The following is a 26,873-nucleotide window of genomic DNA, read 5'->3' on the forward strand; positions in this document are numbered from 1 at the left end:
ATATATATATGTAGTGACATTAATAAAACTGCTGGATGGACACATTTGTCTAGTAGAGGTTACCTCACCTTTGGAACATTTGTATCAAACAGTTTGGCCCTCGTCAAATGCAATCTGGACAATTGGATGGGTGACCGTAAATTCACCTGGGGGTTCAACCTGTGTCTCTCTTGGACCGGGGCAATAGGTGCTAATCGTGGTAGTAAGGGTAAGGGGTATGCTTGTAAAGTCCTGCGGCCATTAGCCTAGTAACTTCCTATGATTCTATAATCGTGTACAGGGGTAAATCATGCCTAAAAATAAGACTGTTCCTCCAAAATAGGCTCATTGGGGAAGTTTCAAATACAACCTAAAAAAACAACAACAAAAATAAAATTATAAAATACCACCACGACCACCGATCCAAGAAGTAAGCGAATTTAATGAAACACTTGGTGCCTCTCAGTTGAGAAGTTTACTGGCAAGTGTACTTAAGTATGAAGAAATCTTCCCCGTTTTGAGTCTTTAAAGATCTATGATCCTAGCAGCTTCACACTTTAATTATCACACATTTAGTGTTAATTTTTTAAAATGACATCCATAAGAATAAGTGAGCGTATAAATTCGTCAAAAAATATTATGAGTTTAAAGTAACACGTTTAACACACTGGGAGCTTCCCAGCTGAAGTTCAAAGTATGCGGTTAGTGGGTGTTGTGTTTCACATCGTACCCATTTGTTCTACATTACGAAGGTGTAAGATTGAGAGCTGTACTGTATTTGCTCAGTAACTCTGGACAGACCCAAAATAAACGGTGGGGGTCAAAGGATCCCAAATCAGGGATATTTTTTTAAATATTACTCTAATTCACTTAAAAACCACAACAGACCACGTTTTCCATCAGCATATATATTCTCTGAAAAATAAGAACTGTAAAAACCCAATGCCTTACATTATTGGCTGACTATAATAGCTATTTACCATAAAAAATGCGGGGGACTCGGCAACAATATGGACAAAATCAAAGACTTTTTTGCAAAATTCTGGATGTTTGAGGGTGCGGACGCAAGTGGCCTGATTAATACTAAAATGATTTCTGTTATGTCTGTTCCAGTGCCTGTCTTCAGTAACTACTCGGTTCTTCTGAGCAACCGCAGTACTTTACCACAAGTGAAGGATGCTCTTCAGAATTTGCTGTCCCTCTCCTTTACTTTCTACAGACAAACTCCAGTACCTGTCTTTACCTGAAGAGGGTGGTACGTACTCAGTGCGCTTTTTCTCACGGTCGTCCAAATTCTTGGGTCTTTGCGTGACGCATTTCCTTCGCAATGTCGCAATATGTCTTGGAAAAAAAGACGCATTTGATTGGCTATTGCAGGAAACGGCTATTAGAGAAAAAAACATACACAGAACTCTGCTGTGACTGTCTACCTCCTGACTCATGCAGCCTGTGCCGTTTTAGGTTTAATTACGCTGTTCTTTCTGTTGCCATCACTTTAGTACCCAGCGAAGTCCATCACCTTTTTGGAACCAAGGAACGTCACTCTAGATTTTCATCCAGGTTTGTTGAAAAATCATAAAAGCAGCTTGTACTCCTCCTTGCCTATTCGTTCACACTCGGCTGCAGCGCAGGACTGTACAACTATCAGCGATCCACTATGCCTAAAAAGAAGCCTGGTCCAATATTGCTGAATCCCACCCCAAATGGATCAGCAGTGGACGGCACGAGCTCTGCAGAGTAAGATTTTTTTAGTAGTACTATTAAGACGTTGTACATATCGTCTGTCTCCACGGTACTGGTTTTGGTAGGCTGTATAGATGCTTTCGTTTACTTAACACAAGCCATAATTTTATATATCGCTTTGGAGTAAGTTCATATTTAAAGTTGCTTCATTTGTGCAGTTTGCTTATGGTGAATCAGTCTTTCCATGTGGTTGTAAGCTATGTATTTGTAGATGATCATTTAACTTAAGTTTAGCCAATATGGGAATCTGTTGCGCTTTTCTGGGCTGCTTAGTTTTATTTCCCTTGTAAAATGTGTATTCCATCACCTCAGTGCTGAAATATGTTGGTCCTCCACTAAGCACTTTCAAGGAGTAATTGACAGATAACCTATCAAATGTTGCTAGAAAAGCTACTGCTTGAAAAGCGTTATCATCAGGGAAAGGATTGCTGTTTTGCATGTGCTGGGCATAGAAATTCCTGACTTTGGAAGGGTTTTGTGTACTCCACAACATAAATATTTGCCAACATCCTGGTCTGTGGTATACAGAGATAAAGCCCTGACTATGATAGAGCCGACCAGAGTTTGACTGCCTGAGTGCCTCTTGGAGCTGGCTGGGTGAAAGAGGAATGTTACGATACTGGCCTGCTTGCCTCTTCCATGGGGGAAGGAAGGGGAGAATACAGGGGTCACAGCTAGGTTGCAATCTTCAGTGGTGATACAGGGACCAGAATGGAAGGCATTGCTGCTGTAGGTGGGTGGGCATAGTGGGGTACACCATCACAGGTGGAAGCATTACCCTCACAGCACCATCGCATGACCCCGTGATAACATTAGCTGTGCACATCAGAGTGAGGTAAGAATTAAGGGGGAATAAAAACTCTGCAAGCTGCAATACAACTACCTAGTCCCACTCTTGGTTAATGATGACTTGCACCTCCTTAGAACTTGCACATAGGAGAATTTGACCCCCCCCCCCACACCTATATATATATATATATATATATATATATATATATATATAAGCTCTAACCAGAAGGAGGCCCTCCCAGCATTGGACACCCTGGGGAGTTACTATGGTTGTGGGGACTGAGAAGATGGGACAATATGGGAGTTGGCAGTATAAGTGCTAGATGTTGGCAATGCGTCAGACCAATAATATCTGCTAGTGTTTTGGAGCTGCAATGTCATGTTATTTGTATGTCCTATTGTAGTACAGTTATGAATGCATGTGTGATCTGTGCATGTAATATTCCAGCGGAGTGGGAGACATTGAGATTAGTCTTAATATTTCGGATTTACTTTTATGAAGTCATTTTGACATATTTATCTTGTTTAGTATGCATCATTGCAGTCTAGGAAATGTAACATGATAACCTGCAAGATCGTGCAAAACTGAACTGCATAATTTCTATATGTAACAGATGAAATAATAGAAAGATGTCAAGAGTAGTTTGGATAGTGAGATGTTTCCTGTAGTTAATAGTGTAATGACTACAAAAAAGAGCAGTAGGATTTTTTTTTTACTGTCTCTGTTCAGTGTTACACAGTTCTACACTTACACAGTGTCTTGGCAATGTTTCTTGCAACGTTTAGTGTATTGGATAAATAAATACATATTTGTTTCCATGATTTTGTGGAATGCTGTTTTGTTATTAAATGGCAGAGGCAGTCTTATTGTGTGAAGTACTGTTTTGTTACTGACTGGCAAAGGCATTCTTATTAACAGGCTGTTCAGGTTTCTATGACCATAAGTTATGGTTGGAACAGCATTGCCATACAAGAAGTATCAGCACCTGTACACCTTTGAAATAAAACTCTGATGAAATGCATGGTGCATGTTGGTATTGCTAGAGTTTTTGTTTCTTCTTTTTTTCCTTCTGGTAACTGTCATCTGTGCTGATGACTTTTTTCAAATTTCTTTCAATTAGTAACGATGCTAACAAAACAGTAAAAGCAATTGCATTAAAAACCATAAAAGACTAAAAACTAAAACACACTGCAGGAGTTTGTCATTCTGCCACTAGACCTTTACTTGCTCATCCTCTGGTGCAGAAATGTAAGGATGATAGCTTTACCTTTTCACTCTAATTTTTTTTAAATTTAAAATACCTTTTTATTCTGATTGTTAGAATTAGAATGTAGATCACTGGTATACATATTGATTGACTCGCTCTCTTTAGGGTGTCATAATGTATGTGCTTAGTTGACATCCCTGTTGTGGTTTCTTAATTCAGCATCCTTATCTCTAAGAACAGATTTCTGTTTTGCTAATTATTGACACTTACACCCCCAAAATAAATTCTGCTCTCCAATCACTCCTCAGTGATAGCACCTAAGCTAGGAGAAACCCCTACCCTCCAAACATAAAGTCCATAAATGCCTATACTAATTTCCAGTTTGAGCTTAAAAATTGTGTACATAAGCTTGGTCTGTGTAAACCTTCCAAACTACTAGTGTCCCTGTAAGTATATTATTGTTTACTATCTCATGGTACAGTAACTAACACATTTCTCTGTACAATTAACTAACCTACTTAAAAGAGATTTAGTTGACCCGCATTCTCTTAATATTTGAATACCCTTTGGGCTCATCCCCTCCATAACTTCCTTCTTTACTATTTTCCATTTTATTTTCTCTTCTGCATTAGTTAGGGATAGGGAAACATATTCTTCTTGGTCTACACCTCTATCCCCACTGGATGATCTTTCTCTTTTCCATTCTAATTTTGACTTCTTTATCCCTGCAGTTGTACATGTAAATATTGTGTGCATTCATATATTGTGTTCATTTTTCTAGGCATTTGAAGGGTACTGTTTAACATTGTATTGTACATGTCTACTGTTATTGTTAGTTGACTGGTTGTAACCCTAGGCTGAACCTGAAAATGATCCTTTTGGGTCAGTGTTCTACCCAGATTAACCAAACAAATAAATACTTCAGGTATATGATGGTCAGGCTGTGCTGCTTAAGCTTACCACTGGATATTCTTATATCCACTCTGCAGCTGTTATCCTTCATTTTTGACAAGCTTACGGGTTTAAAATTTCCCACTAGAATTTCTTGCTTGTTCATATTCTGCAGTCCTTTATTGTTATGAATGTAATTGATTTACTGTGGAGACTACAACAGCAGGGTTTCATGTGGAACCACACATTTTATGTGGCAGTACTGGTCATGCCAAGGATGCCCGATACCCCTGTCATGTTGCGTAATCCCTTGTCTACATTTAAATGCTGAGCAGTTGTGATAAAAATATGTCTGTTAACATATCCTGGTACTGTAGGGCTACAAACTTCCCATGGTTGCCATATGTATCATGTGAGAAATAACACAGTAAGAGATGCAGAAAGCAGCCTCTTGGATTGTAATTTTCTAATATCTTAAGTTCCTTGCCTGTTTTGTACTGTAGTGATTTGTTTTTCATAAGTTTCTTACCCAGTCTCTAGTTATATTTCTTAATGCACTGCAGCTTTGATTAGCACATGTTAATTAGATGGTTTTTAGTACTGTGTAAAAAGTTCCCAGACTACTACAGCGTTGTTTAATAAAATATTTAAGGAAGTAGCATACACTATATTTGTAATGTAACATGTTATATGCATTTGAACTGTTGAAAACACTTTTAACATTTCTAGTTTTCTTTTTTGAATGGTCTCCCATATACTGTCCAAACTACTTAGCGCAGTGTCTTCCAGCCTTCTTGGTCATTTCAGCACCTTACTACAAAATGTTTGCCTGCTGCTAAGTGTACTGTTTACTGGTCAATTTTGTTTTTCCTTTTCTTTGGGACTATGATAATGCAATAACATCAGCAGTCCATGGGTATGCTTCAAGATGCAGACATGGGCTGATCACCTTATGCTTTCCATTAAAAGCTTTACAGGGAACAGTCAACCTCTGGCTTCAGTTTTCTTCTCTGCCACAAAACAAGAAACACTTTATTGTGTTATATTCAGCTGTACCTTCTTGGCCAGCATTCTAACAATTCAGAAACATCACCAGGCCAGGTCACCATTGTTGTAGATGTAAATTCTGCCACCTCATTGTTAAGTTAGGTCTTAAAAAATTTTGGCAATGGAAGTGTGTTTGTAATTATATCATTAACATTTAGTGGAATAATTTTCTGTGATGGTTATTTATGTAAAGACTAATTTGCATTTGAAACCTAATGCTGTAACTGATCTGGCAAAGAAAATGTCTGCTTGTTAATGGACTGTATGAACAAGTCTGTTTTGCATGAAGACCAAGACTGGACCACATATAAAATACATAAGAAGAAAAGAGATTATATCTTCGGTTTTATAATGTGGAAAATTATTGCTGCAAATTTATTGTTACTGTTTCCATTTCTCACTTATCTGTAAGTAAACCTGCCTGCTTCCTAATTAGTGGCATCTGATAACTTCAGAGCAAGGGGGTGGTGCTGTAGGAAGCAACTGAATAGGGCTAACTTGAATGCGGCAGGGCTATATTATGGCAGGTCAGTGATTATTTACCTGGTCTTCCCACCCCATCCAGACAGATTATGCCTTTCTAGTTTTTTTTTTTCAGACTATTTTACACTACTGCTTTTTCCCCCATTTTTTCAACATACCCTAATTTGCCAAGACTAGAGTGCAGTGTGGAGGAGGTAACTGAATTAAGCTACAGGTTTGTGGCTGTTAGACCCCCAGAAGCTATGGAGCTCTCTATACTCTGAGATGGATTTTGGAGCTTTTTTATTCAATGATGACCTGAGCAAAAATAATGAAAAAGTAAAGAAATTCAATCTTATTGTTTTAAGACTTGTGTCATCTGGCTCCTTGGCATGGAGGAGGTACAGAGCTGTCTGACTTCAGCCCTGGTTATCTTGATTTGATTAGTGTCGTTGGTATTGGAGGAGCTAGACAGAGAGGGAGAAGAGTAAGAGATATGTTTTGTTCGCGTCTCCCAGAGGAGGGATTGGCTGATGGTGCATGGTGGGCGCACAGGATAGTGTGATTTCTCTGGTGGAGAAGAAGGAAATCACCATCCATCCTTGAAGATGAGAGGGAAGGGCTGCTTGCTGGTTTTGTCTCTTGCAGAAATGAGGGATGACCAGTGCCCATCGCACATCCTTTTTTTCATGAAATTGAGGTGTGCAAGGGATGTAGAATTTATGTAAAAAAACAAAGCCATCCTAAGTGGCTGCTTAAATTATGGCCCCTTCTACTCAGGAATGAATGGGCTATTTTCCCAGGAGGGGGCTGATGACTGGCAGGCAGCAGGCATTAAAAAAAGGAATAAATAAACTGAGGTCAGTCACTTTCTTACATAGACTGCCTCAGCACACACTCATTCTGGTCAGTCATCAAACATTAGATTGATATCAACAGGGCTGGCCTTAGGGGAAATGGACCCCAAGTTACCTCCTTGCTATACACTGGTCCTCTCAGTGTTCCCCTCCCCCCAATTTTTTCCTGTCCTGGTCTTCCCACCCCATCCAGACTGATAACTTATTTTTTCACACTGTCTTACACTACAGCTTTTTTTCCCCAACATACCCTAACTGGCCAAGACTGCAGTGCAATGAGGAGAAAGTAATTGAATTGAGCTACAGGTCTGGGGTCTAATAGAAATAAAGCTTTGGGCACAACTTTATTTATAAACAAAAGCAAATTAAATACAGTTGTGTCCACAGCTTGATGTCAATGCAAATTAAATAGTAGTTCCCAATAAACTGAGAAGACAGCTGCTTGTGAGGATACATAAATTATATATGACAAAAACATGCATCTTTCCCTATCCCTCCCAAAACAGTTAATAACCTTCTTCTCGCTTGTTCATTCCTAATACAAATAAGAAGGCTTGGGGTTTCATTCAGATGCTTTAATACATACAAACATATCAGGATGGATAGCAGCATCTTTAAATACAAATGAACTAACAAACAGAGCTTACATACATACATGTTCTCATTCTCAAGAGCTAACTACAAAGTGACAGTCAGGCTTCCACGTGCTCAGTATTTATACTCTAGTGCAAGCCCTTGGATACCTTCTTAAAAGTATATACACACTCATTGAGCTACACTTCTGTATACCCGTCTGATGTTAGATTAGGATGAAAGTGAAGTAACAAATGGCCAGTGGCATGTATTTCAAGTTGTTGCTGTTATACATATGTACAACATGCCTCCTCTTCCCTGCCTCCACAAGGTAGCCACCTTCTCTGTACCACTTTGATGTTAGACTGGGATGAACATGAAGGAATAAATGGCTGTTGTGATGTATTTCAACTTTTTGCCATCAGACATATTTGTAGAATATGCCTCCTTGCCCTTATTCACAAAAGTTAGCAACTTGTATACACTTGTGATGTTTGTGAGGAAGGTGAACAAAATAATGATCACAGTAATGGATTCCAAATTGTTGCTCCTAGGCATTACACTCTCCCAGAACAAACTATAGTTCACTTCTGTTCATACCTCTGAGATTTGGTTGTGAATAAAGTTAAATAATTAATGACCACACTATCTTCTTCACCCACACAGGCTATATGCACACCTCTGAGCAAGGCCACATTTTGAGTATGGGGATCTCTACTAAGCCTGTGACAAAATCCCAGTATACAGCTGGAGGTCTAGTTGCTTGGTAGCCCACAGAAGTTCTGATCTATATGTTTTGCAGTGCAATTTATGCTTTATCGTTGAAAGATAACTGTTTAATATTCTTTTTACTGTTAGTCAGAAGTGTTATGATTATGTCCTCGATTTTGTATGCGTCCACAGATAAAATTGGTGATTTTTTTTATACATGTTGACACTGTCCCAATAAGTGAGATGTGTCACAAGAGTCACAGGTACTTACATACATTCACTATGTATGTCTATCTACACGCAAATTAGGGGAATGTCAGGTTACCTACAGCAGTTTGGGGTGTCAAAGGAAGTTAGTACATCTTGTTAAAACCCACAGAGACAGGGAAGACATGAAGATTCCACAAAGGAAGATAACCAAGAATGTGACCAGAGCACCAAGTCACGTGAGGTAGCAACTCTACTCACTTCTCCACTATGCCTGTATTCAATTGCTATCACACACTTCCTATTTAGACTGCAAAAAAGCCACTTCTGTACGATGCTGATGTTTGACTGTGATGGAAAGTGAAAGAAACTAATCAGCTTTTTAGTTTAACCCACCCCACGCAGTGATCTTCATCCAAGATAGATCCTGTACCCATCAATTACAGCCCACTTTGATTTTAGATACTTCAGATGTTTGTGTTTTTAAAATGACCATAATAAAATGTTCTAACTTTCTTTACACAAATGCACACATGTTCTGCAAATTCCAATTAATGACTATTAATTTGATCACAGCAAGAAGAGCTGGCATTTTCGCTACATATAGTCTTTCTACTCACTAATTATAGACAATTTGTTGATTGTGAACACCTTAGTTGTCTGATTGAGGGAGCAAAATAATTGCCACAGTAACATATTTGAACTTTGTTTCACACAAATAGTATCAGTAGCAGATTGATTCATCTTAATTCACACAAATGTGTGAGTCATGCAGGGTCTTATTAGTGATTATTTTATCTGAGCAAATGATAGCAGACCTAGTCAATTTCATCTGCAGTCCTTGTATCCTGCAATTCTAGCCACTTTGGCTGTGTACACTTCAGATGTCCAATTGGTGTAAACAATGATGGCTTTAGTAAAATATCAGCTTTGTTTAACACAAACAACCACTGTAAAGTATTCCATCTTACTTCACACAAATGCACGTTAGTCCTGCAAATACAGAATAATGACTGCCTAACTGAGCATATAACAGCAAGGTCAGTCACTTTCATTTAGACAGAGCCCTGTACCCAGCATTTATAGCCAGTTTGTTGAATTTGTTTACCTTAGATGTTTGTTTTTGATTACAAAATGGAAATAGTAATGTATTTCAACTTTTGTTTCACACAAATTGTATACATAGTAAAGTATTCTAACTAACTTTGCACAAATGCACATTGGCCCTGCAGAGCCAGATTAATGACTTGGTTTACTGAGCAAATTACAGCAGTTTCAGTCACTTTTATCCACAACCCTCTTACCAAGCAGTTATAGTCACTTGACTGTGTACATCTTAGATGTCTGACTGTTATAAAAAATAATTGAACACAATACTTTATTTCATCCTGGGCTTGCATTCACACACACACACACATGCCCACCAGTTACAGTCACTTTATTGACTAACACCTCAGATGTCTGATTGTTTATTTATTTATTGACAACATTTGATTACCCAGAAAGTCTGACTGGGTAGAAGCCCATTAACTGCAGATGTTAAAGTAATTATAACATTTTAGACATAATATAAAAGCATTGGTTAAGAATTGATACACATTGTATGGCAATCATTTAATATTTAGAGAAATTTTAAACAGATTATAGACAATTAAAGTTAAGTTAGTCTAATATAAACTGGAATTCCAATATGAAGTTAGGGAAACCTGTATTATGGTATGTTTAGAGAGAAAGTCGGGGAAGTGAATTTGATAGAAGTAAGCAAGTAAGTGAAAAAGGGAGAGTAAGGAGGTATGAAGAATGAAAATGTACTTGCTCACATTTAGAAATATGGTTTATCCTGGTTTTGAGCAAGAACAGAGCCAGATTTTAGTTAGGAATACTTTCAGAGTGGTTTTGAAAGATTGGAGGGAGGATATTGACCTGATGATACAGGTAAGGAGTACCAGGCCTTGGCAACCTTGTACGAATACAGACAGTGCCCAGCAGATTTGTTAGGTTTGTAGACAGACAGGAATTTCCAGTCACTACTGACTGGGAAAATAGTTGTGTAGAATGTTTTTTTAGTGTTGGATAAGCAGATGTGGTAAGAAGCTGTGTATATGTTAGTTGATGAGGCAGTTCTAACCAGTTTAGGGTTTTCAGTACTATACAGTGGTGGGTACTGAAAAGGGGAGTTTGCTGCAAGTTTAGTAATTTTGTTATAGCATTGTTCAAGTTTTAATTTTTTGTGAAGCCTGGAGGTTAGTAAGGATGGGGGGCATCATAAAGAAGTGTGGTGAAGAGATAAGCAGTGGCAAGTGTATTTTTAGTTGCATCAGTGAGAGAGTTTTTCAATCTGTAAAGCATCCCTAGTTTTTGATGAATTTTTCTTATGCAATTTTGTATATGCAGGTCGAATGTAAGATTATCACCCCCTAATAATTTAGTATGAGAAATGACTTCAGTGGTTGTATTATCAAGCGAGAAGACTATTTTTTTTTTCATGAGAGAGGGAATTGGGGGAAAAAAGTAGTAGTTTGCTCTTTTTCAGGCTGAGCATGAGTTGTGAATTAGGAAGCCACGTTTCAGTGGCTGTTAAAACTTCTTGAGCAATTGTTTTAGAGGTGTACCATGTTGCAGATGTGAAATGAGAGCAGAATCATCTGCATATTGTATTAGGGTGGCCTGTTGTATGGATGTATAGAGAGTGTTGGTGAAAATGTTAAAGAGGAGGGGACCAAGGATAGAGGCTTGTTGGTATGTCAGTGGTGACTGGGAGGTAAGGAGAGAACATGGAGTGCCATTTATTGACTAATACCTATGGGCCAGGTAGCTTTTGAACTACAGAAGGGTGGGCTGGGAGAGACCTGGTGAGAACATTTAAAGTAGAAGTTTGCTGTAGCAGACTGTCGAAGGCTTTATTCAAATCTAGAAGTAAGGAAGACACTAGATTGCTGTTATTTCTAGCTTTATTGACAGCATCTGTATAGATTAGACGGGCAGTGCTTGTACTATGGGAAGGATGGAAGCCATGTTGTGCAGATGATAGGAGCTCTTTCTGCAGGAGATAGTCTAGCATTTGTTTTTGAATACATTTTCAAGTATTATGGCAAAGGGAGATAAGATTGCTATAGGCCTAATGTTATTAATGTTTTCTGAATTTCCTCCTTTGCATAGAGGGATAATGTGTCACTTTTTTTTCAGAAAGATGGAATGTGGGATTCCTGGAATGACCTATTTATAGGGATTGAGAAAGGATAGGCGATGCTATTGACTGCTGCTTTTAGGTGCTCACTTGGAAAGTCATCAGCTGAAGACGGGCATGGTTTAAGTTTAAGAGTAGTTTTATATAAGATGTGGCACAGGTTTGAAGGTGAAAGTGGATGTGGCGATATATGGCTGCTGGGCAGGGTTGGGATTAGATGTTGAGGAACCCTTGGTTAGGGATGCTGTACTGTCTGTAAAATAAGAGTTGAACTGTATTGCAGTTTCTAGTGATGAGTTGTTGGGAGAGGAGTTTCGGTTGAATTTTTGGCCAAGATGCAAGATTTCTTTAATGGATGTCCAAATTTTTTAGAGTTGTGTTTAGTATTGTTCTGAAAGTTATTATTTATAGTATAGTTTTTGTCTTCATTTGTTTGTTTTGTTGTGAAGCATTCTGAAGTTTTCAAGATATTGAGGTGTTTTATATTTTTGCCATTCTTTCCATGCCTTTCTGTGTTCTGCATTAGCATTCTACTTTTTTAGATAATTAAATTGCATTATTTGTTTTTAGTCTTTTCTAGGAGGTGTAAGGCTATTTGGGATGTTTAGAAGTTTTGTATTGAATTCGTTTACAGCATCATCTAAGGTGAGGATTTTTAGGAAATTCCAGTTAGTAGATGATAGCATAGTGATGAACAATTCTGGGTTAAACTTGGAAAGGTTGCATGTTGTTTTATAAGGGTTCAATTAGAATTCGCAAACATTTAAAAAGTTCGAGCCTCATATGGTCGACACCATATGAGTGAACTTATGAAAGCTCGCAACTTTCAACAGAGATCACAGTAGGGGAATATTTCCCTTTACTTCAATGTAGTGTGATCTCGGAGTTGGTATATTTAAGTAGCGGGTGTGTGGGGTGTGTAGAGGGGCTTGCCTCCCTGCCTGGAGTGTTCAGGTAAGTTTTTTCTTTTTTTTTTTCTTTTTTTATTCTTTGTTTGAAGTTTTAAAACTCTGCTCATATGGTGTCGATCATATGAGAGTCGAAGTTTTAAAACTTCAAGAATATAATGTAGAAGACCCATTTTATACATATGTTGTTTAACTGGATGTGTGAATGTCTGTACTTATAGATTGGGGGAAGATCACTGAGAGAGTCTATCATTCTGCTGTGATGTTGTATTTGCTAGGGTCTCATACTAGGATCTAGTCTAATGGGGAATTTGATGTCTTCCTATAATGTGTGAGGCTATTAATTAGTTGTGTGAAACCATTTAAGTTCATGCTAGATATAGGGAAGTTAGAGTTTATGTCATGCCAATTGACATTCACATCACCTAGTAGTATTTTTTTCTTGTGGAAGTGTCATGGATATCCAATGGAGGATGTTTTCCAGTATAGTTGTATTGTCTCCAGGAGGGATGTAAAGGAGAGTAATACATGTTTGTTTATAATTGATTATTTTGAGGAAAGCAATAAGAAGCTCTGCTGAACTGAATTTTGGTATTGGTTTGCTGTAAGGGGAAATATGGTAGGCGTTGGGAAATGTTAAAGCAGTACCACTACTTTTCCTCTTGATATAGCCATTACAGATGATTTTATAGCCGGGATGTGTAACTTTGGAGTAGTTTATGCTGGGTTTAAGCAAAGTTTCAGTTACAGCGAGGATGTCAGGCTTATGTTGGGTAATCTAGGCATGTAGTTTAGCAGTTTTATTTCTATGCTTCTAACATTTATTGCAGCAAAAATTAGATCACCAGGGTTTGGTATTGGCTGTTGATGGGTTAGAGCAGTGTGTGGGAGAGAATTATGTTTGTGCTCATTGTGATAGGTGGGTCCAGGATTAGGGCGTATTATATCTCCTCCTAGAAGGATTTTAGTATATTGTGGAATTATGCATACTTGTTTTTTGGAGAGGAATCTTGCACTTCAACTCAAACCGAAACAAAAGTATCAGTCTATATTTAGAATAAAGGTGATGGGCAATATTAAATAGGTTTGGTGGAATGTGTGGAGGGTGCAAAGAAGTATGGGTAGGTGGTTGGGACAGAGATGGGGAGATGTTGAGAGATGTTATTGAGTTATGGTAGGATGAAGGATGGTACAATAGAAGAACAACAGTAGAGGATAAGCTGAAGAGAAGCATATTTAAGTGCAGTAAAATGTATTTTATAGATGTCAGGTTGTAGGGAAGTAGCAATGAAGAAGGAAAGCAAGAAGTTGCAGTGCAGCAGGAGATTCAGTGATGGTGGATTCTGAAAGCTGGTAGAGGATAGGTAAGGAGAGAAGTATTTTCTAAAAAAGAGAGTTAGGTTGTCCTTGTATTTTCTCTGTAATTTAATGAATAGAGTGGTATGAAAGGCTATAGTATGATTGTGTAGTCAAAATAAGAAAAAATGAGGGCTTATTTGAGAAAAGTAAAATACAGTGTGGAATAGATGGGTAGTGTTAGGGAGGGTTGTGATTTATGAATGGATAAAGTGCAAAGTAGTATGGGAGGGAGAAAGGTAGTTGGTAATAGGGCTAAAAAATTAAACGGACATAGGGAAGTAGAAAACAAGAAACAGAAGTGTATTTATGGAAGTAGTAAGGTCCTTTTGGGAGAGTTTTGGAATAAGAGTCATAAGTGAAATGTATATTTAAGAAGTATAAAGTTTAGAGTAAGGGGGGCGTGAAGGGAAGCTGAGTGTAGTGATCTTTCCACCCTCAGGTCAAATTATATCTGAGAGCAACCAGTTTATAGACACTAAAAAGCAATTAACAAAGCAATGCAAAGTAAAACATATTCACTGTCCTTTCCTGAGGCTAAATAACTGGCATATGCTGTATAGTCTACTGGTCAACAAAAAGAGGACAGTGGATAATCACAGAGTATTTTTTATTTTTTGTGAAACGCATTCACAGAATGTTTTTTTTTTTTTTTTTTAATTAAGATATAATTTATTTTTAAATATTATAACTGCTGTCATATATGTTTCATCTTGTGTTGTGGACCAATAACCAGAAGAAATACATTACTGCATCAGTGTTGCCAAATCTACGCTCAGTCACTGTCTTAATTCATAGAGCAGTGCCTGTGGCCACTATATCTGACCTCGATACTGCAGTAGCTGTGTCACAAGGCCCTACTCTTCCACTCTTACCAAGAATTTTGTCATTGTTTAGCAGCCTGCGGTCACTACATCTGACCTTTATAGTGCAGCAGCTCTGCCACAAGTCCCTACTCCTACACGTTTACTGAGAATTTTGTCATTGCATAATAGCCTGCGGTCACTACATCTGACCTCGATACTGCAGGAGCTCTGCCACAAGACCCTACTCCTACACGTTTACTGAGAATTTTGTCACTGTACATTTAACATTAAGAACCTTGATGTGTATTAACTTTAATCAGTCAAATATGTCTGCTGTGTGACTGAAAGTCACTGTGAAATAGTTTGAGCACTCTAAAGACCTCTTACTAAGTTCCACTACTCCTGTAAATAAAGAAAGACATGCATACATTTTGTTGTGAAGTGAACTCGGCAAGAAATGACCCCTGATCTCCTACACTTCTTTGATTTCCTTCTGCTTCAAGTTGATAGGCATGCTGCATGCAAATAGGTCATCTGACAGCCCAGTTGGTCTGCATACAGCTGTGGTTAAAGCCAAACTTTAAATAAAAGAAAATATGATGTAAAGTGTATGTGTCTTATTCATAAATGGAGAGTATGCCTTTAACCTAGACTGCATTGAAGAACAGCTCATCACTTTTTTAAAAGTTCTTCCCTTGCAACTTCATACATAATGTGATGTCATCTCTCTGGGCCAGTATTCGAGGATCCTGAATCCTCACCACTGATACTGTAGAGGGATGTTCACTTGGAACAAAAATGGATACACCCAATATTTTCAGATCCAGCTCTCTGCATCAAGTACACCACCGGGTCTGGTTTTCTCTCTCTGTCTCTTTGCTGGTCCCAGTAAGGCTTCCTACTGGCACAGCTGTTGACTTAAGTCCTCAGCTGAGTGTCCAAACCAAGTCCTACAGCACCCTCTCTGTGAAACCAGTGCTTCATGTCCCTGCCCCAAGCAGCTGACATACACACTCTTTGAGATTTGATTTGCGCTTATGCACACACACACCTGGGAAAGGCTGGCACAAGTTTACTAGCTATGTCCCCTTCTACCCAGACTATAAGGTAGTTGCTGCCACCAGACACTCCCAAGCCAGCTATTCTAAGGCTTTTACAAGGGTACCAAATTATACTGAGTGAAATTAATATTAATACAAATTGTAGTGTTTTGATCAATGCAGTACAGCTTTCAGGAGTGGCCACAGAGTCACCAAACAGATTGAGTACTTTCAAAGGTTAAAATATTCTCTAAAAGGACCAGACAAAATGAAAAGTTTAAATATATTTAATAATAAATAAAAAAAAAAACATGAAAATACTAAATATCTATTTACAACAAACACCAGAGTTTCAACCACAGGAAATATTAAAATAACACAGATGTGGAAAAACCTTACTTAATCTCACTATATTTTCCTAACTAAAAATATTATTTATTCTCTGGTCACTTACTAGCGCAAGGCAAAATGAAGTGGGTGAAAGAACCTTCTGTGTCAGGTTTCAAGAAACTGACTGCCCTGAGACTTCTGTCTCACCCAATATTAAAACATTATTTCTGTACAGAATGATATCACATACATGTGGTCATCTGACTTCTGGTTCCCGTGCACCCACCCCACCCCCATTGCTAGAAAGTGACAGAATTTAGCACCTGCATGTCAATAATACAAACACAAGAGCATTGCTCAGACCTGGTGCAGCTTCTAGAAGTCATAAAACAATTAGAAAGTTCTACTCCTCTTACAGAGACCAACAAACCATGCTTGCTACAGACATTGTATCTCTGGCTTCATTCAAAACAGTGAGATAACATCTTTATGGCCTAGGCCCAGTATTTTAATTTCTTACTATTTTCCAAAGTTAGCTGGAGCCGAGTTTAACTTGTTCTCTTCCTGTATCATCTATTAACATATATATTTAATTCAGTTACAATACAGTCAGGACCCATTGTTGGTACATTTTTAACATGCACAGCTTTACAAATAAATTTTTCAACACGAGCATCTGTATAAATCAGTTTGAGATACGAACGACAAATAGCTCTTTACAAAATTCCTGGTAGCTAGCAAGTTATAGGTTCATACTAGGCTATCTGCCCTAGGGCATTTATAAGCCTAGCCAGAGTGTGTTTGGCTTTCGCCACCCATTTTAAATGAATTTTGCTATGCTCTTTTTCGAGGTTAGTATACTGTGCCTCTGTCTAACAGTGACACAGAAGTGATACCCGGGGTAAACCTACTATCTCCTATCCACTCATCAAGATTCCTCTTGAAGAGAGTCAATGAGGGACTCTGCCTAACCTGGACTGGGATTTTATTCCAGAGTGAAGGGAGCCTCTAGGTTATGAATCTGTCCCTCCAGCATGTCCTATTTATTTCAGTGCTGAGGTTTAAGTCTCTCGAGCACGTAGCTCGATGGGATTTGGATTTTCTGAGGTGCAGCATGTCCATTAATTCCGGGTTGGACATGGCTTTATACATCAGGCACAGATCGCCTCTGAGCAGGCGGTATGCCACTGAGTAGAGCTGGCGTTTCTTTATCCGGGCAGAAAATGGCATCTGTTTGAGCCCTTTGATCCTCTTGGTGAGGTACTTTTGGGGTCTTTCCTGTTGCTGCAGGTGTCTGGTAAGGTACATCCCAAAAGGGGCATTGTACTCAATTATGGGCCTGATGAGGGATGAGTAAAGAGGCACGATGACCTCCCCTGATCTAGATGTGAATCACTTCATGATTAGGTGGGCTATATAAAATGTTTTTCTAACCACTTTGGCCACGTGGTTGTCAAATGAGAGATTGCTATCAACTTGGGTCCCCCGGTCCCTAATTACTTCTTCTGTACTTAATGGATTACCACCTATGTGGTAATTTGTGGGCACTTTGTTTTTGCCAAAGGGGATGACTATACACTTTTTGGCGTTTAGCTTGAGGCCATGGCTCTGGCACCAGTTGTCTGTTTCTATGAGGCCCTTTTGTAGGATGCTTGTGTTGGCTGGAGAGTCGATTATGGCGTCCAGTTTGCAGTCATCTGCGAACTTGGTCAGCTGCAGTCCTTCCGTGTTAGCTTGTACCTCCGAGAAATATATACCGAACAAGAGAGGTCCCAGGACTGAGCCTTGTGAGACGCCACTTGTAACTGGTTTGGAGTCTGACATGGCTGCAGCAATTCTAACCATGTGGGTTCTGTCCTTGAGCCAGTTTGCAACCCATCTAGTGACATAGGGGTTTATATTTAAACTGGTGAGCTTATCTATAATGCCCGAGTGGGGTATTGTATCGAAGGCTTTTGCAAGGTTCAGGTAGGCTGTGTGGACCACCTTCCCCTCGTCAATGGCCTTGGTGATTGGTTCAAAGAAATCGACCAGGTTTAAGAGGCAGGGTCTGCCCTTAACAAAGCTGAACTGGGTAGGATCCAGTGTCTGTAGGTCCCCAATATCTTTATTTATGAGGTCCATGATGATCCTTTCCATAGCTTTGCATGCTGGCACATCCACTGCCCTACTTCTCCTGGCATAGCTGGCAGTACCTCTTTGCACATAAAATCATAGGAACTACAAGACGTGAAGTATGAAGACAATGTGTACTTTGCCAAGTACCATCCTCAATATGTATCACCGACTTCCAGCCAGGTATTAACTTGCATGTACCCTTCTCACACCATCCTACATATGTATGTAGCAAGAGCTGTGATGCAGAGTTTATTTTTGTATTTATTAACCAGGGCAGAGTGTTGACCCACATGAACACCTTCCAAAATCAGCCTGGGAGTGCTGCCTGGTTGACTGACTCCCTAAGTGTCACCTGGTAGACAAATGGAATTTGAGGGAATCAAAGTTTTTTTAAGTTAAAGTAAAAATGTGACTGGAGGTTGCAGCCCAGTAGCCAATGTCCTGTGCTGCACCTGTTCAAGTGCTGCTTTTATTTCATATGTTAATAACAGATCACTTGCATGAATATTGTCTAAAAATTTATACAAACTGCCTTCATTACTTTTCTACAGCATGATGACAACATCATCTTATGTTAAGTTTGCATCACAAAATAAATCCTGTAACTTATTGAGAGACCAGCACTTTGCCAGTTTTCTAATCAACAGCCAGCATATCATTGAAAAATTACTGGATTTTGCAAAGTTCCTCCACCCGAGAAAACAAATTAAGAGAATGCTAATGTGTATTCACATAAAAGTCACACTTTTATGTTAAAATAATAGCTCTTTCTTAATTTGCTGTTGATTTTTTTTCATTTCCTCTTTATCTTTGCATATTATCATCATTGTAATTCCACCAGTTTTTTTTTTTTTTTTTTGCTTTAGGACACCTCTATTTGTTATTAGCTTGAGTAGCTGCCTCTTAATGAATTTTCCTCGACTTATCAGTGACACTCATTTTAAAACTGAACAAAAATCAAAAATATTTCAAAGCTGTCTCTTTAAAAATCAAAATATTGTGGAAGTCACATTCAGTTATAATTGTGTGTGTATTTATTAACTAGTTATTCATCTGTTTTCCTTCATCCTGTGGAATAGTAATGTGTAAGGTAACATTAAGCATGTGCTTGGAAGAATAGTATCTGGACATTTTGTGGTTTCCTTAAGTAACTTAATCAAATCCATTATACAGAACATTGGTGTCCCAATTACTGAAATACACATAACCTTTCTTTAACAGCCCATAAGAGTCCAGTAGGGTAAATTGTGAATGATTAACTCTATGCCAAAAAAGAAACCTGGTCCAGTATTGTTAAGTCTTACCACAGAATGGATCCATGATTAATTGGATGAGCTTCACAGGTTATGTACTGTTAATTATTGGTTTTGCAGCTTTCCTGATTTTGGACTTATACAAACTACATTCTATCTTAATGTTTTAGAAATCATCCAAATTGTAGTTGTTTTTATATGCGCATTGTGATAGCTCTTCCCATGTAGTTGCAATCTCTATATATTGTGAATGATTAGTTAAAGTTCAGTCATCACAGAACTCGGTTGCATCTTTTGTGGCTACTTGGACAAGCTAGTGCTGCAAAAAGTACGTATTCCACTGCCTTTGCAACACATTTACAACTGTTCTTCTTGAAACGATTTTTCCTAGGTGTTTTTTGCTCCCATTACTGTTAATCATCAAGTCGCCCTTAGTTAGATTTTGCTCGTTTGTCCATCCTATTCCAGAGAGGATGTGGAGCTATCACAGCGGCAGCCATGAGGGATGCTCATGCCCTCATTAGCATCCTGGTAATGAGAGTGTTTGTATGGTCTAACCTCTCTTACTGACAGAGGGTTGAGCAGCCCTTATCACTGTGGAGACGAACAACACCTTCCCACTCTTGACTGCATGTTCATGTGTACTCTGTATTGAAAGCTACCACACCAGGACATGCACCTTGACACTGCTTCTCCTCTGAGGAATTGTGGCTGTATTTATCCTAATCTACCCTGCCCTCCCCCAGGAATGACACTCCCATTCTCCCCTGCTAGTTCCATCATTTCCCAAGTCAGTAATGGAAGTTGCATGGACTATCATCATGACTTTATCCCTGCATGCCACCAGAGCTGTTTCCCTTAAAATCATTTGTACATAAGGTACTGATTACAGGTAATATCAAAGATTTCTGCAGTTATTTAGGGGATATGTTGATGCTAGAGGAATGTGACATGGGGAATGGATTGGTACATTATGCTGGGCTTATTACAGTTGTTGATGCATTTTGTCATACTGTGCAGTACAAATACCTACAAGAGTCTTGTGGGATGATATGCATATGTTTACATACTTCATATTGTCTCCTGTTTATTCACATAACTTGTGTGTATGTATACACATGTTTTGGTATGCTGTCTAGGGAGGTTTTTTTGTCTTTATAATGTAGGTAGCTTATTTTATAAAAGAAGATTTAAACTCTGCTATTTCTTACTCTTTCTACATATTGTGAAGTTTTGCAGCTCAGTAGATGTGATAACTAGTTATTATCTGCAGAACTGATCTTTTATACATCAAGCTACTTCTGTATCTGTGAGTAAGGGGTTAAGTGATATTTTCTGCATTTTCTTGCTGCCTTTAGCTAATTTTGCCTAAAACGCTGATTTTTTAGAGTTTCTGTGATTTACAAAGCTTGTTTCAGCTATATATTGTACTTATTTTACTGTTTGCACTTTAACAAAGTTGTTTTTGTGTTTAAATTATCTGTTTACCTGTTGTAGGCTACACACTCAAGTGTGATAGCCATTTCTGTGCATTTAAAGAGTTTTTTTTGGCTGTATCTGCTTTATTTTCTGAAAAAAAAAAAAAAAAAAAAAAAATTGTTTTCCCGCCTTTCTAAGCTAATATAGTCTAGTTTTCAGGTTAGTGCTGAATTCAGGGCTGTGTTACAAGTTTCTGTGTTTGCCCATACCTTACTTGGATAGAAGGAAGTTTCTCTGTTCACCTGTGAGAGAGGGGAGCTTTGAGCAGCCTATCTGTCCCCGGAGGAGTGGTTCCTGCCCAGAAATTAGTAGTTTATTGGCCATTTTGGGCTAATATCTACTTTTCATTCCGCTGCTATAAAACCTGCATTTGAGCGTTTTTGCCAGCTGTGCAGCGCCGGTTAGCTAGGGTATAACTATTCCCGGCTCCACAAAGTGTACTCTTCAATTTTTCCCTTGGAACTAGACAAACTTTCAACTTAAGCACTCAAGCCATTCACTTCTCAGCCCTGCACTTGCTCAAAACTCATAGCAAGCACTAATAAACTTTAGCACTAAACCCCCTATACTGTAGAGAAGGGCAATGCTCTCTATTCGACCTTACCAGCCAATTGGTAAAACAGTTCACTGTACCTACCTAGGCATGTCCAAAGGGCAGATTCAGGTGTACTCTCTGGTCCAACTGGTGAATCTGGGCATTTTGAGGCAATGTTACAACTGCCTCATGTACATAGACAACTCTCTCCTCCTACCACTAAACACTATGTACATGAGGCAGTTGACTCTCTCCTCCTACCACTAAACACTAATACATCCGAGAGATGCAGTTATACAGCCAAACTGGAGGCTAAGCTCTCTCGACCTAAAACTGGATAAGACAGTCAAGAGGAGAAGGGAACTACTTGCATCACGCCACCAGTCTCACATAGACCTATGAAACCAGCACTGGCAAAATAACACACACAAATACATGAAAACATACTTGGAGGCTCTAAATAAAAATCAACAGAGACCTCCAAAGCAGACACCCAAGCAACCTCCACCCCCAACACAAACCATGAAACACATACTTCACAAAACCAGTGTGCCATGCAATCACAGCCCTTAAGGCAAAGTAACATACCCAACACACTAGTAATAGGTGACTCTATAGTCAGGCACACTGACTTCCCACTCACTAGGCTGAACAAGGAGAAGGTTACTGTTAGCTGCCTGTCGGGTGCCAGGATCCGCCACATAACACAAGCACTCAGGTCACTCCAGAACAAGTACAAATACGACACTGTCATTGTCCATGTTGATGTGAATGACCTGAGCCGTACCTCCCTGGACTACATGAAAAGAGACATGGAAGAGCTCTCTCATCACTAAGCCCAGGCCGGTATGACCCTGACTTTGAGTAGCATTCTGCCCTCACCAAGATGATAAAGAAAAAAATTATCAATTTCAACAATTGGCTAAGCTTCTGGTGTCATTGAAAGGGGATCCAGTGTCTGTCAGCCTGGGATGACATGCACTGCTTCGGTAGAGATGGCTTGCACCTGTCACCCTTAGGCTTTCGAATGCTGGCCAAGGCTCTTGCCACCCCCATAGTGCCTTTTTTAGGTAAGACTCAAAAGACAAACCCACCGCCGTAAATAACACAAGTAACAAAAAACTGAGAGTAATGCTGCTCAGTGCCAGAAGTCTAAACCTCAAAATGCATGCACTCGAGGCACTCCACAGTATGGAGAAAATCGATATATGTGCCATAACCGAAACTTGGTTTAAGTTTCCAGAGAGCACCCCAGCACTACCAGCTACAACTCATACCATACATTTCGGCCACAAAACCCAGACCGAAATACAAAAAGTGGGGGTGTATCCACATTCATCAAAGATGCCCACACCTCCAGGTTAGTGGCACAGCACGATGCTTCAGAGATCATCCATGTGCAACTAACAACAGGCAAAACTGCAATTCAAATTGTAGCTTGCTGCAGATCACTCACCATGTCCCAGGACCCCCATTCCGCATTTCTGGAAACACTGGGAAACATAAAGGTCCTACCTAACACACTGATATTGGGTGATTTCAATTACCCAAACATTAACTGGGAGAACTACTCAAGTACTAACTCCCTTGCCCAACATTTCCTAGAATTTATAAACTCAAACGCCCTGGTTCAACTGGTCAACACCCCCACCAGAGGTGACAACATATTGGACCTGGTCATCACCAACATGGGTGACTAGTGTTCCACACCGGAGGTCAACCCCTCGCTGGTTAGATCTTACCATAAACTAATCACTTTGGATATCCATATTCCACCCCCACCGCCATTCAAAGAAACCACCATGAAAAACTTTTCAAAAGCAAACTTCACGTTACTTAAGACCGAGGTGGAAAGTTTCAAAGCTCCCATGCTAAAGGATAATGCTGCCAAGCTGCAAAATCCTTTACTAATGCACTCTATGGGCACCTAGAATTTATTTATTTATTTTATTTTTATTTTATATTTGTTGACCGGACTAGTCTAACTGGATACATGCCCATTTTCAGTAAAGGCCCGGGGAGATAAGCTCCATGGAACAAAAACAAAACATCTCCTATTCAAAACAAAATCTAATATACAAAAGTTCATATGTACAATGCATGTTACAGTACAGAGATAATCAAAGTGAGCAGACATTCATAACGTAGTGCAAAGAAATTGCAGGTACAATACAAATAAACCGGTTAATACATTATATTATAACCTACCTTATTCTTACATAATGTAGTAAATATAAATGTGTTAGTAATAAGAGGTTGTCACAGTAAGAAGTTTCCAGAAGATGCAAGTAACAGTATGTAGCAGGACAAGGTTATGCTGTAATTTAAGGAAAGTAGATTTTGATTAATGAGAAGAAGATGATAGGCGGAAGCAAGATTAGGAGAGCTAGTTTCTTAGTCAGGCTTAGTACAGGGGCACAACCAGTGTGTTTTGAGGAAGATTTTTAGTTTGCTTTTGAAAAGTGATATAGAGGGAAGTGAGGAAAGTTCACTGGGAAGTAGGTTCCGGTATCTCCCAACCGTATTAGAGAAGAGAGAGTCCCCAGCTTTGTTGTTTGATTTAGAAATATCTACAAGAAGTTTGTGAGATGATCGTAAGGTCTTCAGATTGTTATAGGGGATGATGAGGTTAGATAGTATAGGAGTATTGGTAGGTTGGTAAAGGGTTTTATGGGCAATGGTCAGTTGGTGGAATGTAAGCTGATTTTGAAGTTCAAGCCATCCTAGCTGCTTTAGATTATAGCAGTGGTGGATTCTGAATGGGTTTCCTGTAGCAAATCTGGCTATGTTATTGTAAGAATGTTCCATCTTACTGAGGTTGTTTTTAGATAGATTTGTATAAATGGTTGAGGCGTAGAGGAGTGTAGAGATTAGATAAGTGTGAGCAATAGTTATTCTAGCTGAAGGAGAAAGGAAGGGCTTGAGCCTATAGAGAGAGCCTGGTTTTCTTTTGACAGTTTTTAGAGTATTATTGATATGGGTGTCGAAGTTGAGGTTGTTGTCTATGGTGATACCTAATAGTTTGTATGTTGGTTCAGGGGATATGAGGGTACCATTATTGGATGTAACTGTGAAATCTATTGGAGAGGACTTACGAGTAGAAGTAAAAAGGAGGAGTTTTTTTTTTTTTTTTTTAGGGTTCAGGAGGAGACAGCGCTGTGTAAACCATTGTTCAACTGTGTTGAGCACCTTTTGGGTAAGGGAGTAAAGTTCAGCTTTGGATGTGGATGAGCTTATGAGAGTGGAATCATCTGCATATTGGATCCATGTAGCTTGTGGAATTGCTAGGTGAAGGTCATTGATAAATATATAAAAAAGTAGGGGTCCTAATGTGGACCCTTGAGGGACATCAAGGTTATCAGGCAGGTGGGTAGATAAAATATTGTGCCAAAGTACAACCTGTTGTCTGTTGTCTAAGTAGGACATGAACCATTTTATAGCAAGTTCATCTAGTGACAGGGATTTAAGGATGTTTATAAGTATCTGGTGATTTACCATATCGATACCATACCTACAAGAATGCATGGATCATGCTATTCCAAGCAAAACCAAGACACAGTCCTCCAAGAAAAGGAAGCCAGTCTGGTGGACCCCTGCCATAAACAAGCTGTACAATAGAAAGAGGAACCTAGTACAGAAAAGCGTAAAATCCCAAGAAGGCAAGACATCCCTGATCAGTATCAGCAAGAAACTACGATCCCTCATAAAATCATCCAAGGCTAGCTTCGAAAAAAAAATTGCCAAGGACTCCAAAGATAACTATAAGGCATTTTTTAGCTATGTCAAGAATCTAAGTGGCAATTCTCAGATCTGCTCGGAGTCATTGCAGAATTGCACAAAATACACTGAACCGACTGATATCGCCAACATCCTGGCAGACAGGTTCAGTGCTAACTTTACCCCCCTCTCACCCCCAAAAGGGCCCATAACCCTACCAGAAGAATGTAGAGCCCCTGAAATCACAGACACTCAGGTCAAAACAGCCCTCTCCAAAGCCAAAAACACAGCATCAATGGGATCGGACGGTGTCCCAGGCTGCATCCTACACAAGCTCAAAGATGAACTAACCCCTCACCTAAACACACTATTCAAATTCAGCCTCTCCACAGGCTATGTGCCCATAGAGTGGCTGGCGCACAGCAATGGTTATTCCACTCCACAAAGGTGGAGCCACAACAGACCTCGGGAACTATCGCCCTATAAGCCTGACTAGCTTGGTCTGTAAGGCTATGGAACGCATCATCATGGATCTCATTAACAGAGACATTGGGAACCTCCAAACACTGGACCATACCCAGTTTGGCTTTGTTAAGGGCAGATCATGCCTCCTAAACCTGGTGGACTTCTTTGAGACAGTTGCCAAGGCTATAGACTATGGAAAGATGGTCCACACAGCCTACCTAGACCTTGCTAAGGCTTTCGACACCATTCCCCATTCTGGTATTATAGACAAACTCACCAGCCTGAACATAAACCCCTACATCATGAAATAGGTTGCCAACTGGCTCACGGACAGAACCCACATGGGAAGAGTTGCAGGAGCTAGGTCTGACTCTAAACTGGTTACAAGTGGCGTTCCCCCGGGGCTCAGTCCTAGAACCCCTTCTGTTCGGCATATACTTCTCAGAGGTACAGGCAAGCACAGGAGGTCTATGGCTGACCAAGTTCGCAGACAAGTACAAACTAGGGGCTATAATTGACTCTCTAGCTGACACAGACATCCTCCAAAAGGGTCTCACTGAGACAGATACCTGGTGTCAAAACCATGGCCTCAAGCTAAATGCCAAAAAGTGCATAGTCATCCCCTTTGGAAAAAACAAAGTACTCACAAACTACCACATAGGTGGTAGCCCCCTAAATATGGAAGATATAATAAGGGATCTGGGGACCCAAGTAGATAATAATCTCTCCTTTGATAATCACATTGCCAAAGTGGTTAGAAAATCCTTCCATGTGGCCCACCTAATCACAAAAGGGTTTACATCCAGATCAAAAGAGGTCATTGTGCCCCTCTACACCATCACTCATCAAACCCATCATAGAGTACAAACTCCCCATTTGGGATGTACCTTAGAAGACACCTGCAACAGCTGGAAAGACCACAGAAGTACCTCACCAAGAGGATCACTGGCCTCAAACAGATGCCGTATGCAGCTCAACTGAATAAGCTCCAGCTGTACTCGGTTGCATGCCGCCTACTCGGAGGTGATCTATGCCCGACATACAAGGCCATGTCCAACCTAGAATTGATGGGACATGCTTCACCTAAAGAAAACCATATCCCCTCGAGCCACATGCAGTAGGGATCTAAATCTCACCACAACAATAAACAGGACGTGCTGGAGGGCTAAATTCCTGTCCCAGAGACTTCCCATGCTCTGGAACAAGATTCCA

General features: G+C 39.6%; 1 protein-coding gene across 1 annotated transcript in view; it reads left to right on the forward strand.

Moving 5' to 3' along the window:
- The first annotated feature begins 1,312 nt into the window (after positions 1 to 1,312).
- MAP2K1 (mitogen-activated protein kinase kinase 1) overlaps positions 1,313 to 26,873 on the forward strand; it is a 1,005,884-nt gene continuing 980,323 nt past the window's right edge. The window contains exon 1 of the mRNA XM_044077867.1: positions 1,313 to 1,716. Coding sequence (XP_043933802.1) covers positions 1,637 to 1,716 — 80 coding nt within the window. The 5' untranslated portion in view covers positions 1,313 to 1,636. The remainder of the gene's footprint in view (positions 1,717 to 26,873) is intronic.

This window comes from Protopterus annectens, chromosome 7.part0, assembly GCF_019279795.1.
Source record: "Protopterus annectens isolate FY-2018-M chromosome 7.part0, PAN1.0, whole genome shotgun sequence".
Taxonomy (NCBI): Eukaryota; Metazoa; Chordata; order Ceratodontiformes; family Protopteridae; genus Protopterus; species Protopterus annectens.